At 29.3% G+C, this 22,069-nt stretch overlaps 1 protein-coding gene across 1 annotated transcript in view; it reads left to right on the forward strand.

The window, feature by feature from the left end:
• The window catches only part of LOC121118695 (potassium voltage-gated channel protein eag), an 83,464-nt gene that overhangs the window by 51,302 nt on the left and 10,093 nt on the right, over positions 1-22,069 (forward strand). Inside the window, 1 exon segment of the mRNA XM_040713281.2 lies at positions 13,753-14,028. Coding sequence (XP_040569215.1) covers positions 13,785-14,028 — 244 coding nt within the window. The 5' untranslated portion in view covers positions 13,753-13,784.

Raw genomic sequence — 22,069 nt, forward strand, 5'->3', positions numbered from 1 at the left:
ATGTGAGTAACATAGAACAATATTTTAAATGAAATAATATCATAATTGAGGTAGTTGTATTATTTTACCCTAAGACGGCACCACTCTCTGTCGCTTTGTTTATAAGCTTATATAAGAAAACAGCGTACATGCGCCATTGGCATGCACTTACAGGTAGTGTTGTATCGATCCTTATTTATTCGGTTCAGTAACATCTTAAGTCCTCGGGACTGCCTATATTAGAACGGATTAAAAAAGAAAAGATATAAAGTTGAGGGACGTTATCAAGGCAGAATAATTTTTTAGGACTAAATGGAAGGGACTGCAGTCTTCAGTCCTAAAGGAGAATAAAGGAGATAAAAAACAATTGGGCCTTTATATTAATGATGAAGTACAAAAATAAATTGCAAATTTCTTATTATCTTTACTTTCTGACATATTGTTTCCAAATTATTATTATATGTTTTTTGTTTTTTAATTGGATATAATTCTTGACTATTTTTTGTAAGAAAAAAAAAAGTTAAATTCAATCGTATTTTTATATGTAAAATTTTTTAATCTATAGAGTTTTAAAAAATAAGGAAAATAAAACCTTTGTTTTTTTTTTAGAACTTTTAATTTGAATTAATAACATATCTATTTAAGAGTCAAAATAATTTATTTGAAGCGTAAATAATTGATATTATAGTTTCAAAATGTTGATAGAAAATATCCTATAACAGCAAACTTGATTTGATTTCCATATTTCTAGTTGAGCGTAAATATATAAAATAACATGGAAGAATAAACAATAAAGGGAAAGTTGAAACAGGTTTTGAAACAAACCTTTTGCAGTAAGCAGTAAAAATAATTTCAATATAAAATGTATATACAGATTAAAAAGATATTTAAATGTGTCATGGGATATGGGATCTCCTTAAATACAACAAAAATCAAGAAAGATGCACAATTTCTTTTTAAGCTTAAAAAATTGATCCTTTTTGGTCACAAGGATAAAAATCATAGTTCGTGAAGTAAAGTGAAGTGATGCAATTTGTATTGATTTTCAAAGAGCACCTTACAAAAATTGTTGTATCAAATGGTTATTTAAAGTTCAAGTACTTCCTTAAAATAGATATTCAAGTATAAAAAACTTTACATGCCCAAAGTAAATTATTACAGAAACTATTATATGCATCACTGAACAAATGAATACTTTTTGCCATTATATTTTATATTTGTGAATCGTTAGTCCAAAATAGTATTTGGAAAACAGAATATTAAATTGATTGGACTATAGAGTATATATTATTTCTAAATTAATAACTTATTTTTAAACAAGACATGTTGTATCCAGAATAAAATAAAATATCCTCATCATTAGTTCCATAATCTGTTAATAACTCAGAAGCTTATTCTGTAACCTTTCATTAAAGTTGTATACATGATGAATTAAAAAATATATGGATGATGGAGAAAAATTTGAGATATCCTTATAATATCTTGTGTAAATCCAGACTGGACCGAATCAATAAGGACTGGCAGAACACTAATATTCGCCCTCCGTTACTCCATTACCTCTATGGAGATATCATTGTAATATCTTATGTTAATCGATCTCCAGGTAAGTAATGACGGGTGAAACTTAGAGTTGTATCAGTCCTTATTTTTTCGGTCAAGTCCATTCTAAGGACCGGTCCTTTGGACTATCAGTCCAGGCGGTGGTTTATTAAGCTGAATAAGTTATATAAGATATGTATTAATGTCACTTCACATTAGCTCGTTTTGTTTTTCAACTTTTGTTTTAGGGTAATTTGTATAACATATCACAGCTTTTCACCACTAGCTATTATTGACAATTAAAAAATACCGCCCTTTTGCACATATTTTGTAAATGTTTTCAATTTAATGCAAGACAAAACGGACATATTATGCGTAGGTTGCTATTTATATTTATGGTCTAATAATGAAAAAAACAAATATTTACAAGCGAAATTAGCACTATTGCTTTTCAAAATATTCTTGATAGAGATCAATACCCCTTTGCGTAAATTTGAAGCATTTTCTTCCATTCTGCTTGAGGTAACTCCGAGGCATAGGTTTTGAATGCACCAGTGACTTCTTCTGGTGACAAAACCGCCTAACACGTAACTTAATTTTTATGTATAAAAATAGAAAAAAGTCATTGGGGTCTATATCAGAGATGTACGGAGAATGATCTATCATTTTGATGTCTTGATTTGCCATAAAGTTCATTGTTTTAGCCAAGGTGTGGGCACTTGCATTGTCATGATGAAAGATAATTTGCCTATTCTTCAGGTGTTTTTTTTGTTTGTTTTTTATTTATCGGAAGACTTAAGGATCATTAAGAATTAAATGTTCTACGTTGTTCTAATGTCACTGAAGCTACGTGACCTTCCAAACCAAAAAATCAGGCAACTCTTTGCTTTGATGTGATTCTTCCCCGAAGAAGTTTTGTTGGACTTCACTCATCTAGAAAGACCCATAGAGTTGATTGTTTTGGTTTTATACCCATGTGTAATTTTTTTTCGGCATTTCCTAGCACCAATGAACACTTGTCAGATTACAAAGGATCGTATGTGAACAATTCTTCTTTACAGCCAAATTTTCATGCAATATCCTACTGATCCCCAAAGATTTCTCCATCTTCTGGTAAGTCACATGACAATATTATTTTACTGCTCAGACACAGCATCGATTTATTCCAGCATAGCAACCGATTCTGTACGTCTTTTATGAAATTCGACGTGGAGCGAACTATGGGCTAGATTGACTTCGTAAAAAAGTTTATTATTAAACTGTGGGGCAGTGCATGGTCTCTATATAAGGAATTAAGTTTAATAATATAATTAATCAATCCTATTTCTTTTTTTTTTCTTGGAAATAATATTTTAAATCAGTATAAAACACTTAAATAACCAAGGTTAATAGAAAAACAAGGTTAGACCATCATGTAATCGGGCATGCTAGAATTTTCAATCTGATGTATTTCCGACAAAACCCGCAACCACCTATAGTTTATGACGTTACTATTGCTAGAATGTTCAATTTTATATATCGTACCGACTGTTGTGGATGAAAAACAGATTTTGACACAACATGCAACCACTCATCTACTATGCCGTCAATATTAAAAGCGTGGTGGAAGTCAAACATAAGTCGTAGAAGCGTTATGGTATAACCTTGTATTTCTATTAACCTTGAAAATAACGTGTAAATATCAAAATGTTATAATAAAGTTGATACTTGAAAATGTCATGCCTTCATACATGAAATTTGGTGATTGTTTTAAAGGAAAAGAATGACTCTGAAAGATAATAGTCCCAAATTACTACAATCCAAGGTATTCCAGAATTCAGATGAGTGAGAGAAAAACTAAGATCAGTTTTGGATTCTGCACTCAAAGATAAATTCATTTTTGGCTTGAATTCATTTGTACAAAATGAGCGTTCCCCTGTGTAATCATACCTTAACCTAATTTTATTCTCTTGCATGTTTAATAGACATTCAGTATATACATTTCTGTATAATAACTATTTAATGATTTAAAAGATTTCCCAATATCCTTTCAATCATATTTAAATTATGATAAATTTTTAGTAATGGTTTTTCATAAATGTTTTAAAAAAAGGCAATTGAGTCAATAAATGAAAATGAAAAAAAATGAGCCTACCGTTTTTTTCCCATAGAGAATATATTATTTCTTCGGGGGTACTTTTTGTATAAAAAGTTGTTTTTGCTCTTTATGATTTATTGAAATACTAGAATGACAAATGTGTTTGTATAAAAATCCACTAAATACATTTTTCTTAAAGCTATATATAAGATATAAAATAAGACAATTTATCAAAAAAAATCATTAATATTTTTTGACATGTTTTTTTTTAATGCTTTTTTAGTTGTCTTATGAAATATGATCATATTTTGAGGTCCCTATAAATATTTGGTTGCAAAACTTTTTAGCAAAATAATTTTTTTTTATACTTTAACTTTTTTGCATGGAGAAATAACATTCTTTTGGTGTTTATCCTCCTCAGAGACTAAAATATATCTTTCACATATTCTATTTATCATGTTTTTTCACCTCTTTCTTTTTTAAATCATAATTAATCATTTACTTCCATTATCCATTTTTCGGGGATTGAACTAAATCAGTTTCTGGGTTATAATCTAATTCTGAAATTAAATATCGAGGTTACAAATAATTCTGTATGGCGTCTTATTTTTCTACCCCTGTATTGAATAAGAAAAAGATTTAAAATATGTCTTATTATGAATAAATCATCTCTTTTTGTGTGCATAATAATTTATGAATTAAGAAATAATTTCCAAAATTCAAAAAGACTATTTCATATTATGAATTCAAAGGTATAAAATATAATAACAAAAAAGTATTCAATATGTTCATCGATGCATATTAGGACTGGGACGGTACGCTAAATCCACTGTTCTTACCTGACTGTGTTACAATCTTCACGTACGTGGTACACTCTTTCCGTACGGTAGTAAGTATAGTAAAAAAAAATTTTTTTGGTTTTTTTAAATATTTGATTAATAAATTATTCCTAAATATACTTCACTTCTTTCAAAAATAATGGTATATATAAAATATACACGGGTAATATAATACTATTATTAAAAAATTTATAGATTTTTTTACAGAAAATGAACTTTTAGCGGTCACAATATCGTCAGCTGTCGAAAAAATTATTTATGATACATATATACCTATTGTTGGGAAGTTTCGTGAGGCTAACTTGGAAACATTGGAAAATGTATCTAAAATATCCCTTCACCAATCATTCACTTTTCGTCAACTATCATTTTTTTCATTTTGTACGTCATTAACTCTATTTATATTTTTTAACTCAAATTCGTAGGTATCATATCAATGTTTAAGTCGCGATAAATATTTAGGACGTAAAATGTATGTTCAATTTTGTAAAAAATAATAACCAACGCAATTGGTCCTATTTATAACTTATGGTGGATAATAACCCCAGAGAAGTACATGCGTTGGATTTCGAAAAGGATTAAGGCATGGTATACCTTTAACAACTTTCAAGAAAATATGCGACTTTTTGCATTAAATGCATACTATCGGTTTTGTTGTATTATATAGGTAGTTTAGTGTTGATAATTTTCCCCCATCGATTTGGTATATTTTGGGCACGTAGCGATTATCGATAATGGTTTATCGATATAATTGAAATAAAGTTTAATTTAACAAAAATATATATTATTTGGTTCGTGATCTTCTTCTTTTACGTATACTATGTTTCATAAATCAAAAGTTATAAGTGTATGTAAAATAGTGCTTCTAAAAAGATATTTTAATGACTTAACTTAACATTGATTTGAAATTATATTTAGAAAATATAAGATGTAGATTTGTTTAATATGTATAAAATAAAAATAATCAATTAAAAATAAACCCAATTAGCATATGTCAAATTTAAGCTCTACTCTTAAGTTCAAATACTATTACCAAACTGAATAATAAGCCAATTAACTCCATTTAATTTTTAAATTAACAGGAAGAATTATATTAGTTTACATAAATTATCTGCAAAATTGTGTGTGCAAGTAACGTGCTTGTCATCTAAAATGTAATTACCAATTTTAGATCAGAATACAAAAGAAATTCAATCATAATACAAAATTTTTGTATATTCCTTTTTAAGATGAATTACAGGCGATTTTTTTTTCTATTGGTAAAATAATTATGGAAGGAAAAATAGAATTGAATTAAAACGATAGTGTAATAAATGTGGAATTAAAATAACTTTTTTTGTTCATTATTATTCTGATGACATACAAAAATATGTCGATCGAAAAAAAATCTCTTAATTCACTAAAATACTCATTAAACAATTGTCTTAGGGGCATTTTATGTCAAATCAACGAGGGCATGTTGTTTGTTTTTGAAGGTAGTTATGTTACTGTTACTTTTTTGTGTTTATTTTGAAGACAATAAACCGTCTTAACTCCGGGCAAAAAAAAAAACAAAAAAAAACGAGGGCATGTCACCAGACCCTCTCAGATTTGGATGATTTTTAGCACACAAGCTCAAATTTATGGGCTAATAAAGTGTGCCAAATTTCATTGCATAACTCTGAGTCGTTTCTGAGATATAGATACTCGTTTCAGACCCAAATTTTCAATGTCGCTTTAATGTCTTTTTACCCAAGGCTTCTTTTTCTTGCATATTTTGTATCCAAAAGAGCTACTAACCTCTTGAAATTTGATACTTAACTTTTTTGAAGTGTGAGAATTCCTAAAATGAACTTATTTATTTTTCTTATGTTCTCAAATTATGAAATCAAAATCTGAAATACACGAATAAGTACTTGATCAACAATAAGCAAAATTGCCCAACTCTTATGAATATGAAATTTTGTCAACATGTTCTACATAAATAGGTACTTAAAAACGTGTTGGCTTTTTTAACATAGCTTCAGGGTGGGATCTTAAAGTTAAGTTACTTTTTTCTGGAAATTTGGTCCGTTTTACTAACGTTTTTATATCTTAAACTTATTTAGTACTTGCTAGTGTATAATAAAGTATTTACAAACTTATTATTCAAAATAAAATATTCATAGCTTTTGGTTTCTTTTCAATCCATAACAGTCAACAAATTATAAACACAAATTTCAGTCTAATAATCTTAGCTCTCGACAAATCCGACGACAAGTAGATATCTCCCTCATCAACAATTCCAAAATATTGTCTAATTTATATTCTTCCATTTTGTGAATAAGGAAGATTTAAGAATAAAGGAATATTATCCTCTTCTTTCTCCTCACACAGTCTACAAATGCTTATACTTTTCTTTCCCACCCATTTATTTGTAGGCAGCGAATTTGTAATGAGCCTATGATTTACCAACCATGTATGATGGGAAATCAGAGGGCCGTGAATATTTTTTTAAATCAACTTGACTCATTTTTTGATCCCTTTATCTCGTCCTGAATTTTTCGATAGGTCTCGAACCAGATAAAGGTTAGTGGAGTTATGTGGTTCTTGATCCTCTCCTTCTAAAAAAAGAAATGAATTGAAAAATGAATACACAAGTCTTTCTAGACAAACTATGAAATATTTTTTTTGAATGCGTATATATTTCTCAAATTGAGACCATCATTTTTTTAACTCCTCCAATTTTATATCCTCCGCCACTATCTATCCTCTGTTGGCCAGTTTCTTCTGTTCTTTAATACTCTTGGGTTGCGAACTAGAGGTTCTGCTCCATTCATACCAAATAAAACCTTCTCAAGTAACTTCCAACATGTAGCACCTATAACAATCTAAAAGCTTCCATTAATTTTGAATAGTTTAAATAGGTTGACATTAACATATTCAGGCTGGTGATGAAGATCCTAATCATATATTCTTTTCCTATCCACATTTATTATGTTGTCGATGTACATTCACTCCCATTCAATCTTCTAAACCATATAAAATTACTCATAATCCAGCGTTTCGTTATGTCTACTAGCCCAAGACCCCACATAAACTTTTTTCATGAAGTCTAGTTCATGCTTTTTTTTTCATCCTTGCCTCTGCAGAATATGCGGCGACACAGACGGCCCAAGGTCACCGAAACTTCAATTTAATACAGTAACCCGTGCGTATACCATATACCCTGGAAGTTAAGGTGATGTAATCATCACAATGTTATGAGTAAAATAAAATCCAAAAGACAACGCTTATATAAAAACTTGAAACAAACATCACTTCCAAATCAGAACATAAATTGAAAATAAGTGAAACATAAATCTAAAGACCCCATAATGAAAATAAGACTGTGTTGTAAAGTAAAAACACATCATGTTATTTCAAGACAGTTCACAATTACTGTCAAAATCTCAAATTTCTTTAAAAACATCCCCAAAAGGACCAGTGGCAATAATTATATCAATAAAATATAAAATGTCTTTCCTATTCCATTGGAGATATTGGCTAAATTCCCATATACTTCTTCTCACGCTTTCAAGGCTATCACATCTTCTCCACTTAACCTGCATGATTATTCCACTACGTTGCCCATCTTCTATAGATGTTTCGTCAAGGGACTATGAGTAGCCACAAAACATACGCCCTTTTTGATTGATGTTCTTCTCTCTTTATTTATTTTCCATCCCTTACAAAGACGAGGAAAAAAGTATTTTGTTTGCTGACAACTTAAATCGCCGTTCCATTCTTCCAACCCGAGATAATTAATTTTGTTTCTTATTTCAGTTTTTACTGTGACCAATGGGACTGTCAATGTCGATTTCTCAGTCATTATACATCCCATTTTAGGCAGTGAATCCATATAATAACTGCCAACACTTATTTCTGATTCAAACAATTGTCCAGGGGATTTTATTATAATTTCTAAATCGTTCTTCACCTTGTTTTCTAAAAAATGGCTCACAATCAGTTCCCATATCTTTTTACTATTGAGCCTCTTGGCATAAAGTTTCCCTTTAAACAAAAAGTATTTTTGATTTGATTTCATGTCATCTATACATAGATTAGTATAGTATAGATTTTGTGAAAGTAATATAAAAAAACTTATTATGGTTACTTTTTTACAACTCTTTTTTCTATAAATACGACAAACTCTTATTGTCCTGAAAGTTGACAAGAAATGATAACAAATCAAAATATAAAGTGACACTAATTCTACCCTTCAAATAAGTTATTTTATAACTTATCATATAAATAATCAATTTGAATATTAATGACGCACTCGCCCCGTAAAATAAATATTTTTTATTGTGTGTTTCTCAAATGACATCCGTCCATATAATTTAAAAAAAGTAATTGAGATAAAGCTATTTGTCGATGGGGCTTCTACTTTTTAATTCATCAACTCTTTTTATATAAAAAAGGAGCTATTTTTTTCTTATTAAAAGTATGTAGATGTCAAGATAGCAAATCGGAGGGAATCCAAATTTGGATAAGAGGTCCAGGAGATATTTTTATACAAGGGGCCCCAAACTACAAGGTACAGAAGGTTGAGGTTAGGGCTGCAGATGGGTCACATGGAGGCAGGCTGAAAGTAAGTAATATTGTTGATGCAGAAATTTGGGATCTTCTTAGCTATATGGGACTGTAATATACTTCTTAACGTTTTAGGCAGATCCCAACGATATCTACAAACTTCTCGGGACTGACACTGGTGCGGAAGAGAAAGCCGAGCGTCTATTATTGACTGATAGAGTGAAAATTTGTTTGACCCTATTTTTACCTGTTGATGAGGGTTGAATCCTTTTAAATGTTATACAATCATATTCACGATTGATTGATTTGGCATCTAAAAAATTACGATGTCAAATGAGAGGTTTAAAATTTTGAACAACCGTGTACATATTAATGAAAGATATGATGCCTACATAGAATATTTTCCGCCATTAAGGCTCATCTATTCAATGTTACCATGTAGTTATTTATGATAAGTTAAATAAATTGTTTCATAAGATTTTCATAGTGATGGTATAATTTCATTCAAATCCACTAACATATATATTAGTGTGTGCATTAAAGTGAGGCTGGTACCAAAAAAGTTCTTAAATTTTGACAGATTAATAAATATATTTGTACACAAATCTGGACCACAAAGCTGATGAAATCTTCCAATAAAGGACAACACTAAAAAAACATTTTTGGGTTTTTTTAATCTTTTAAAAAAAAAAAATACATTTCAGATTAAAATACAATGCTTAAAATATACAATAACCATTTTCTGGAAAACTTGTGATTCATTATCAAAAATTGAAAGAAATGGAAAGAAATATCAATATTTACTCCATGGGCTAGGCTGTTTTTAAATTTTTCGTTTTTACTTTAAAGAAACACTATTTCACGAGTAAATTTTTAATTTAAAAATGTTTCTAAATTAGATTTTTCCATATTTATTTAAAAATTTCATGTTAATATTAATATAAAGGGTGGATCATCTCAACATTTGCTCGCCGAGAAAAAAAGTCTAACGCTGATTTGACTTTATTTCTGAACCGGTTTTATTAAAATTTTACAAAAAAAAATTGAAATTTAATCAATTAAATTGTAATTAGCTTGACAAGACGTTCACAACGTCCTTGGAAACGTCCCCAGCTTTCTTTGCTGTACCAATGGCTCAAGTCTATAATGCCCTTATCCCAGCTCTCGGAGATCCCATAGTTCTTTGGGAACCTTCATTGGAAACCCGTTCAGCATTACCCCAATACAAAAAAGTCTTAAGGGTTCTATTCTGGTGAGTTAGGAGACGAAGAACTTGGCAGGCCGTAATTAAGAAAATTGAGTGTTTTCATCTGGTGTAATAGAGTAATAGGTCTTGCTGCCACATCCAAGGTTGGTCTTTTATGATGCTACAGATACAAAGACATACTTTGGTGCGCAAAACACTGATGTAAATATTGGCATCGACCTTCAGACCCACCTTGCCAAGCATTTTTGAACAAATTTTAGTTATCAGGCTCATTCTAGCGTGCATACATCATCATCCAAATATATAAAAAGATAAAGTGGAAATTAGATCAAAAAGATTTGTATGTAGAACGCTGAAGTAGTATTGCATGGTCACATGTCAAATTTATATATTTTTAAGTTTATTTATTCGTTAAAACTTGTACATGGTCTTCCAGCCATAAACAAATATATACTTAATTTTTATAGAAGGATAAACTTTGTTAAAATCACATTGAATATTCATTGTTATAAAATTGTCTAACTCTGCTATGAACATCTTATAAATTGTTAGTGATTAGAATTTTGTAGACATTTTTTGACCGAGGTGTGATACTTACATATCCAATCATTCCAACTCTTTATTCAAAAGCTCTTTAATTGTATTTATTGAAGGTTTTAGTTTTCAAATTTGTCAATATAATTTTGAGCAATGTGTGTTTGGTTTTTATTAAATCAAATATTCAGCATTGAATGTCACTGCATATTTGTGTGTAATTAGATATTTTTGGAATTGAAGAAATAAATAAGACCTGAATATGAAAGGAAAGTGAGCAAGAGGCCTTTTGAATTATTTTATGTGACTAGATCTTATCTTGTTTTAAATATAACTTCAGTTTACAATCTATTATATGATAAACATTTTTGTTTATTTGGGTTGAATTGATCCTTAATTTGGAACTTAAAATCGGCCTCGTCCCATCCCTATTTATTATTGGTACTATTAGATTTTCGAGAAACAGTAGAACTTGTTATGTCGGTAGTTGGTGCAAACTAATGAGGCAATAAGGAAAGAGGGGATATGCTAGTTCAAATAATAATGAATCAACAGACATGGACCTGAAATAAGAATCAACTCATGGATAAGTAACGCTGTTAAAATCTGTAAAAGCGCAGGGCAAACATGCTAGCTCATGACTGACAAAGCTGACTTGCATATTGGTCGCTATATATATACCAACAAATTGTTTACTGGGTTGCCATCCTTCTTTATTATGACTTAATTAAAGTAGTTATTCATTAGTAATATGCAAATTGAATACCTGACACTTCCAAGATAGCTCAGATAGTTTGTTGATGACGTCACTGATTTATTTATATTACTAAACCATCGATAAAAGTTTGTTGCACTGCTTTCTGTCCAATTCCGACGTGTTTTTAAAATTTTAACAATATTTACCTTTTTATGTTTTAGAGCTATTTCAATATTTTGTTTTCTGAATCTATTTATAAATATATTGGAATTTAGTTGGAATTCTAGTAGCTTGTTGAAATATCTAAAATAATTTTTTGAAAGAAGACTCTCATCTCTAAAAACATCATCACAACTCTTTTCCAAAATTCATATTTCTATAAAATGTTTTGTAAATCTTTATAAGAAATACATAAAATAATTTTAGTTCATAAAATAATTAATTTGATAATTTCCAGGGAAATTATCATACTAAATATATGTGTAAAATCCTAAGAAAACGAGATTCCCAGATTTTTGGAGATAAACTCTATTATATCCGCTATTAATCCTAATTTTAGTCAAATTGAATACAAACCATTGAATAACAGGTTCTTAATTAATAAATTTTTAAATAAATAAAAAAGAGGAATGAATTAGAATTTTTTTTTAAATGAAGCAAAGTAAATTTATAAAAGTATATTTGAAATAAAACACAATAGTTTTTTTTTGTTTTTTTGTTGGATTGGTATATTTTTGCAATTAGAAACATATATATTTGGAACAGGATTGGGGTAAACATTTTTTGAAATTGTGGGATCCCGGGAAAATATGGGGATAAATAATAAAATATTTGACGTTTTACTATTTTTTTTAAAATATTTTAAGGAGAAAGAAGAAACTTTAAGCTAGTCTTATCTATAGTAATGAAAATCGTGTGTATTTTTAGCCCACCCACTTTTTTGGAATTGGTAATTTGAAGAATAGATTTTCTTTTCCTCAGCAGTTGTCATTATTATTTAACACCTGAGTAGTGAACTTCCTTTCCTACTATATTCAATTACAAATAAAGACCTGATTGAACATTTGTGTCAGCTCATAAAACTTTGAGGTTTGGTTAAAATGGTAACTCTTTGGTGGAATATGAGTAGAATTGAGGGTGATCTCAGAGTAGTTCTTGCTCATGTCCTTGAATATTTCCTTCTCCCCTTTCCTTCTCGTCACAGATTATTGTAGCTAATCTAAGAAAACGTATCTCATTCAAAACTTTTTTTTCAAATTGTCATGGTTAGCATGTTGATTTTTTTTAACACGTTTAATATACACACGATTTCCATCACTATTATTTCTCTATATTTTCTCAATTTTCATTTACTTCATTTTTATCATTAGCTATATTAGTGTGCGTGTTGATTTTTGTAGTAACCGTGATACCTTCTTTTCAAAAATTATGAATTTCCATCTGACCCTAAACAAAAAAACTTATATTGGAATTGATAAACATGCCAAATTTAGAATCCATGTAAATATGAGATATTTGAAATGCCAAATGTCATACTCTTCTATAAACCCATTTAATATACGGAACTAGTGCACACATATGGAACAGTTTAGAAATGATAAATCTTTTTTTTTTTTGTAAATTTCTTTAAATCCTTTAATATGTGTTTCATGCTTTAATTAATCAATTATATATAAATATATAATAAAATATACACTGGAAAGAAAAAGTTTGGAAAAAATGGAATTTCACTTATTTTTCTAACTACCTACGACTTTGTTATCAGGTAACAGAGTAATTTGGCTATTAAATGAAGAAAATATAGATATAACTGCTTTACAGACATTCGGTTTTATTGCTGTTAGATCACACAGGATACTCAGGTGTGATATCATTCCAAGCATTCTTCAAAATGTTCCACAACTCATTTTTACTTGCGGGGCACTTTTTCCATAACCATTGTAATGATAACCATTCTGAATCTTTTATACTTACCAGAGAGATCCATTACAAATGAAATTAAGTCTGACCAAAACAGCTGGATTTTTACAGACAAATAATTAAAAAATATTTTATTGATTTATTTTTTTATAATAATTTCCATCGGGTTAAAGTAAAAATATTGTTAAAGTCATAAACATTGATAAAAATGACGAAAAAGTATTGTTTTGCATATCTTTTTCTTCCCATTGTATATTATTAAACAATTAATTGCAGGATTTCTCGGTAATTTCTGGCAGGTGTAATAATCCGAAAAATTCCGGTAAAATGGGATCCTAGGATCCCACTTGAGAACACCTATTATTTAAAATGTATACGATGCATTATTTTTCAGATGCAGGATACTAATTGTTAATTTTACTTTCAGGTACAGGTTAGACCCATAAGAATTCAAGTGTCATGCCAGGAGGAAGAAGGGGCTTGGTTGCCCCTCAAAATACTTTTCTGGATAATTTGATTACGCGCTTCTCAAACCAGCCGGACACGAGTTTCCTCCTTGCAAATGCACAAATTGTAGACTATCCCATTGTTTACTGCTCCTCGGAATTCTCAAAGCTTCTTGGCTTCCGTCGTTCTGAAGTTATGCAAAAATCCATCAAATGTGAATTCATGACGGGGGCTCTCACGGATCGGGAAACTCTGAGTAAGGATTTTTTTTCTTCTTTAACTCTGCAAAACCCAAGGCTATATTTTGATATTCAAAAAAGTATATTCTTCTATAAGGTCTGTAGAATAGAAAAAAAACTTTGTAACAAGCTAACAATAGCCAATAATATCGTTATTACATAAAGAACAGACATTAAATGAAAATGTGACACAGGTGTATTGATAAACTTTACAATAGTTTATACACATTATTATTTTTTCCGAAATTTAGTTTACAATACATAATAGTTTAAACTAAAACATACTATATTATAAAAGCTAAAATTTATATGCTAAAATAAGTTGGTAGAAATTTTGGTGCAAGTGCTGTCACAACTTCACAACAGAACAGGCTAGCATCAGAATATAAACCTTTGAACCAATATTATAATCACAAGAATTTAAGTATTAGTTTAAATATGTTATATTTATGTTTCCATGATGACCAAATTTGTTTGAATAATATGAAAATCTAACAAATCTCTAACCCGCATTTTTATACACTTAAGCGTACAATCAAACCTGGTCTAATAGTCAACAGATTTAACCGTGTCACAGCAGTAAGCGGTCATATCCAGTTCCCACGCAAGAATTTCATAACATGAAAAAACTCTATTAAATGTGTTTCTAAAATTACTGGCAGTCACAAAGATTGTTACATAGTACTACATAGGTGCATAGATGAACCTTCTGTTAACAGTAATATTTTTAAGTGCTCAAAAACAAAAAAAAATTGTGTATTGAGTGTTTTTAAAAAAGCCATAAATTTAAAGGCACTCATTGACGAATTAATAATTAATATATGCATGAATTCATATTAGTGAGTCCGGTTGGTCATTACATCCCTTGAGCGTTGCTACCTTTCATCATTGGGGGGAAACTAGCTCCAAAAATCATCAACACTGCAATATAATTACTTACATAAATCGGTCTATTATATACCTATGCTGAATAAAAGTTGTAATTTTGTATAAATTGTACAAGCAAGTTGTACAAGTTACAGCCAAAAAATGAGATGAATCATTTTAAAAGAAGGATTTTCAGTACTTGAGATGCTGATAATGGAATAATTAAATATTCCATGGATAATAGACATATCAGTGGTGTAGTTTTTGGGCATTTTAATACAAATTACTCCAATATAATAATTATAATAATATCTGTAGCACATTATAAAGTTCAAGTGCCCACAGATATATTAGTCATAAATACATAACAACCATATAATTTTAGTAGATAAAAATAAAATGTAGGCATTAATTAATGGTTGGTTATTAGAATGAAAAATGTTGTAATTAAATAATGCAATTTAAGACGAAGAAATTCCTAGATGTACAATGTGCTTATACAAGTTCAGACATCACTTGAGCCCCAAAAGAGACTAGCGACGCCATTGCTTCCCAGGCATAAAATCAATCGTTGATTGTATTCTTTTATGTACTATTTTCAAATTTTGAATTGTTTCAAAATACCAAACCTGGCTTAAGGGATCACTTGTAGTCACTTTTATCAGTTTTCCTCGCCTAACCGCTTAATACTCGTTCAATTGTAATCATTCTATCCTTTTTCTTTTCTTTTGTGTGACTAAAGAAATAAAGTTTGAATAAAATGATTATTATAACGATGGCCTAGAATTATGTAAGTTAATAAGGAATATTGATTATTAGTGGAAAAGACGAATGGGAAATAAATACTAACTAAATGTATAATATTTGTAAGCCATTAATTCACGAATTATGTGTTTTTACATAATATTTTTTCATTAGTCATTTAACTTCATCAAAGTTGGACGTTTCATGTAACAAAATAATGTGAACAAAACAAACTTTCCATTGACGAATGAATGACTTCCCTTTAGAACATCATTCTACCGTCATTACATATTAATATACCATGTCACATCATCAGAAAAGATATATTCAAAAAAAAGTATTCTTAAGTTATAAACGAACAATAAAAACGAATACAGACTTTTTGCAAATTTATTCAAAAATAAAATAAAGCTGCAAAAGTATACATATGCAGCCTGGCTCAATATTAAATAGACTATAGAAAGCTTGAAAGGCTTAGAAATAGAGTATAATGATTTGCATTTAATTTTAATAATTATGAATAGGATCAATTTCAATAAATTTGCATAACAGGATTATTTATTGGGCAGTTTCATTTTATACTAGATGAAATCATTGGCGGTAGTTACCGGTATTGCCTACGAAATAAGGTGTTGATGAACAGACAAACACCTCTTTAAAGAGCAATTATGACAGCTTGATATTTTTTTAATATGATTTAATGAGCCAGTACATTTAGTACAAATTGTACTAAAGTACTCTCTCTATATTTATACTTACTTTTTCCTTTCATATAACGCACACACTCAAATGGATTGTTTTTTTTGGATCCTTTATCTTCACAGTCCTAAAACACACACAAAAATGACTTTACGTATTACATACCCAAATATAAATAAACTTTCCTTTATCAAAATATATAATTATATATAATAAAAATGCACTTATAGTTAACAAAATATAATTATTTACTACATAAAATACTTTCCATAGCTCAAATTAGAAAAATCGCTAATTAAGTCAACTTTCCCCCCTTTTTTTGTTTTCTCTATTTTTCTTTTGAAATTCATTTAACATTGCTTTTTAAACATTAAAGATACATATCATGAGTGATCCATCGAAAAAAAGCTATTGACATGACAAAAACAAAAAAACAAAAACATTACTGAGTATATTAAATAAATATAATATTTTTTTAGTTGAAATTGTTTTTATTTGATTATTCAAATAATTATGTAAAAATTGTGGTTTTTTCGGATATAATCACCTTTTAATTTGAAAAATAAAAGTTTTCAAATTATCAGGGATTGTCTGTATGATAATTATGATTATTGCATCACATTAAAAGCCAAATGTAATAGTTTTATTAACAAAATATTATTAAATTATATTACGATAGGGTTTTTTAAAAATAAAATCCTCCCTTAAAGAGACCTCCAAATTCGAATAAATCTAGAAGTCGTTAAGATTTTTACCAATATAAACTTCCATTATAATTTTATTTTATTCTTCCTATCAGATACAAAACCGTGTGTGTTATAGGTAGATGGTAAATCTTCACTTGCTACAGAAATCTTGTTGTCAAATTTGTCGACAAGAGAAATAAATGTATATCGTCGAAATTTGTCAATATTTTTTGTAATTATACACTAGTATGAGCCTGCCCGTTCGACAAATGCATGGGGCGCATTTGGACACAAAATGGTGATCAAATAATTCATTAATTCGAATAAGTAATGTTATTCATAACCTATGTTTGTTTATTTGAATCGAATGTTAACGTACCTAATTTATTCTAGAACAATAATTGGAAACCCCAAGAACCACAAAAAAAAAAAAAAAAAAAAAAAAATTGGTAGCCTCCAGGGTTTGATATAAAAAAAGGTTATGTTCGTCAGCATTACTCCTAAACAGGTATTGTATACGGTGATACTCCCACAGTTACACATGCTTTGAAGACAACCCAACAAATTGAAAAGATAGAAAATAATCAATAACACTAAACAATCTACAGATGGCTACGTAATAATCCTCTCACTATGTACTAGCTAAACCAAATTTATGATTAATATTTTTTTTGATTTTTTTTGCTGATATTTTTTTTTAATCACAAACAAAAAGTTTATTATAGTAATCCTTTTAAATTAAACCTTGTTCAACCCTTATGTCAATAAACTAAACCACTCCTTACTTGCCTAAAGTGAAGATTGCTTAATACATGCACCAACTACAAAACAAAATTACTTTACCTCCAAATAAATTAGTATCCTGCTTAATATCCAATGCTTCAAAAGAATGCATATGGGACATAGGTACTTCAAAATATTACCAAAGTAATACGTCAAATTAGTTATAACTTATACAATGTCACTATTTGCTTTATTGAACAAATTAAATTATCATAAGTGCTCATTTGAATTACAGCGATCCAAGACGAATTAGCTGATTAATGCAATCTCCATTTATTATTATTGAACAGATTGAATTATCATAAGTGTTCATCCAAGAAGAAAAAAAAACTATTGCAAGGCAGCAAAAAAAACGGAGGAAGAGGTAGGTGGAAGCATATAGATATGTTTCTTCTTGTATATATAAGATATTCTATCTAATAAAACTATTATTTTCTAAAAAAGGGTAATATTTGGCGTTTGAAAAAATATTCTTTGTCAAATTTGCCTTTTTTAATAATATAAAAAGATCAATAAAACTTTCTATTAAAATGGTCAAAGCTTAGCCTAACACCACACAAAAAATCGTAGTAAAGGCTCTGATCAGATGATTGGTTCCAGAAATATTTGATTCTTTATTTTTCAGTACTAGAAAACAGTGATATGTTCGTAAAATATAATTTCTTCTTATCTTTTTAAACTTTTATGATATTTCAATAAACAATGTATATTTATAGAGATAAAGTATGGTGAACAAAGTTTTGTTCTGAACTTATCTTTATATTGCTTTATTCTGGGAACATAACCTTAAATGTCACTTCGTGGATCAAGTTTTATGTTAGTCAAATTGATTTTGTTTTTTAGAGCTGATATAAATACCAAATATGTAAGAATGAAAAGGATAAAAAAAATATTTTTTTGGATAGGTTTCAATTTAAAGTCCAGGTAGGTTTTCTACTTTATTTTAAACCTATAAGAAAAATAGAAAAGAAGTTATTTGTGCCATTTGAAGCCCTTGCAACCAATACCATCATGGATATCAAATTTCCACTTTCTAACGAAACCTCAAAAACGGCCTAGAACCTGGAGTAAAGGTGGTAATTTGAAGTAACGATCCTGTAAATATGTATCTTGAAGTAGTGATGGAACGATTAAAAATAAAATCCTGCTTTTACATCAGATTTCCACATTATTTATTACACTAGTAAAGGTTTTTAGACTTTTCTACATTCTATTATATTTTTACTTACCTCAAACAATCACTGGTTAAAGAGTAATAAGTACACTTGCGTACTTTTAGGTTGACCGATGTTACACTACAATGCTACTAATCAGTCTAATGAGTAAGCTAGTTCAGTACAATGATCATGTAGAAATGTTCGGTACGGTCCCAGATATGAGAACCCATACATTACATTAACAAAACGTAATGCATTCAAATAACAATTGCTCCACTGACAGTATATGCTTGGACCAGAGTTTGTGATCAACTTGTTTCTTCTCCGTTTTGAGCATATTTTCAGCATAAATGATTTCTTCACGATATTTTATAAAATTAGAAGACTAAAGTAATCAATTGACATGGTATTTTTCTCTATTTTGACTGACATTCATTATATATATTTGTTTAAAATATGGAAAAGTAATGAATAGTTAAATCCCAGTAATCTTTGTTAATAAAGCAAAGTTTATCTGCATGTATGTATGTATGAAAAGCAGTCATAGGGTACACAGTTTATAGTGCTTCCTCATCTACATCATTTAACATTGTAGTCTAAAGAAGGAATAAGGGACTACAAAAAAATTTTATAAAAGGAGTAAAATCTTGCAAGCGTTATATTCAACTCATATTCAAGAATAAAAAATAGAAAAGTACTATATATATATGTGGCTTTAGATGATGTTTAGCAACAAGTTAAAGTACTATTAAAAAGATATTATCAAGCTGGTATTATTTTTCTTTTTTAACCTTGTAGAGAGAAAATCTTAGTATTAAGTGAGTAGCTACGAGTGAGTTTGGTCACGAAATACGGAGAGATACAGCAAGGATTTGTTGGGGAATTATCTTCTGTATTATTAAAGCAAAGTTTGTATGTTCGTGGGTAACTAATTACTACGGGCAATGCCGGGTACTACAGCTAGTAAATAATAATAAATAGAACAGGAATTTAAACCTTATTTGATTAAAAGTACCCGATTTTCATATTCCGATTAATCGTTCAATCCCTACTTTAAAGATAAGCTTAATAATTAAGATTTCCACATCCGAAGATGCGTTGTCTATGAGGATTCCAAAACATCAGCAATTAAATTCATCGGCCTAACTCAAAGGAGAAAGAAAAATAGCTGAATCCTAGATATAAATTTTTCCTTTAAAGGGGATGATGTTTGTTTATTTTCCCCGTTATAAGTATGTAAGTACTTATTTTATGCTTATTTGCTTACAACTACTTGCCTTTTTTACATACACCAGAGTATGCAATAATTATTATTGTAGAAGTTTCCTATATTTATGAGTCCAATAAAAAATAACATTCATATCTCAAGTAGTATATACTCGTACTATTGATTTTATTTATATTTTGATCTCCTTGGGGAGTATCTAGGTCATAGGGGTCACGGGTAATGCTTTTAAAATGCTCATTACATAAATAAATTATGTTAGAGTCATAGTTTCTCAAACAAGTATTGATAGTACTTACATTAGCTTATCTTAAAAAAACAATCTTCAATAAGCAAGAACAGTGTTGCTAGGTTCGTCAATTTTGGCTAAATATAGTCCATTTTGTCTCATGTTTAACCTAAAAATCTAATTTCAAGTCGGTGGACAAAAAACTTAGCTAATGTTTGTAGTATATAGTTGAGCAGATTTGTAGACATTTTGTTGTTGAAACTAAGGCTTTTTAGAGATAGATATAGCCAATTTTCTTTTTACCCAACTGGTCAAGAAGATGCCTTGATTATTTTTATATATTAAATGCATCTAATATTATAATATATCTTAGATTGAATATATAATAGTTTGCTTTACTTTATTCTCTATAATTTCCTATCTAAAAGCTTAGGAATACTTCATTTGAGTTCAATAGATCTGCATACAGAACAAAACGAACGGTCAATAGCAGAGGAGGGATCAAAAAGTGCATTGGAACAGTTGATATTTTGTGGATACATTTGTGTTCTAGAGACATAATTTTACCAAACCAAAGTAAGAAACGTTACAACAAAAAAAATTGATGAAACACTCCAATAGTCACCGCCTCGGCCCTGATAGCCCAAATCCTCTGTGTTATTCCTTGACACAATTTATAGAACCTCTGGATGGTGTAGTTGATATAATTCTTGATAAATATGTAAGCCTTTAAGGCGTCAACAATGTAATGTACCTATGCATTTTTCTACGCTTCAAAGATGGATAATAATAGCATTACATTTTCCCTTTCCATAAATTTGCTACTCACTTTAGAAAAGCAAATCAAAATTGATAATTGAATAATGTGAGAGCAGAATCAAAGGGTCTTAAGGTATAAGAAATTAGTTATACGTAAAACACACAACTGTCATAAAATATACTGTGGAAATACTGGATCCATATCACAAAAATATTGTTTAGAAAGCAGGATGACTTGCCGACCGTTGAACAAATATTTATCAGGTCTTGTGAACTGTAACGTTAGGACATGTGAAATCCTTCTCCTGTGGATAATTAAGAAAAGTGATGTCGTTCACTAACTATGTACGAAAATTTTATCATTTCTAAACTTATTTTCTCTCTTTTTTTAAAGAAAGGCTGAATGATGCTATATAGGCTTTTTAGCCAATATTTGTTTGTCTTCTTTTTCTATAAACTTATTTCCCCCTTTTTGAGGGAGGGTCGAGGTTGAATTCATTACTCATGCTGTACAAAGAGAAATGAAAAAATAATTTAGGTTAATGAGAGGAGCCTTTGATATCAATTATTTACTTTCGGTTCGTAAACTCTTCATAAATAACTTCTAGGGGAAGAGGAGATGATCTTGCCAACAACAAAGAAAATAATATTTATATACGTTCAGCTCTTTTAACATTCATATTGGTTACATCTGAAGAAAAATAATATATATATGTACACTAAGTATATATATGTTTTAATATGCACCAATCAATTTTCTGTTGCGTATTGATATAAGAAAATGAGAAGAAGCATTTTCACTGACATGATAAATTCATGATTAGAGGCAAGTTCGTTGCTATCTTTCATAATTTGGGAGCCTAACCCTCCAAAAATTATCAGCACCAAAATAAAATTACTTATATGAAT

Source organism: Lepeophtheirus salmonis, chromosome 5 (assembly GCF_016086655.4).
Source record: "Lepeophtheirus salmonis chromosome 5, UVic_Lsal_1.4, whole genome shotgun sequence".
NCBI classification, from domain to species: Eukaryota; Metazoa; Arthropoda; class Copepoda; order Siphonostomatoida; family Caligidae; genus Lepeophtheirus; species Lepeophtheirus salmonis.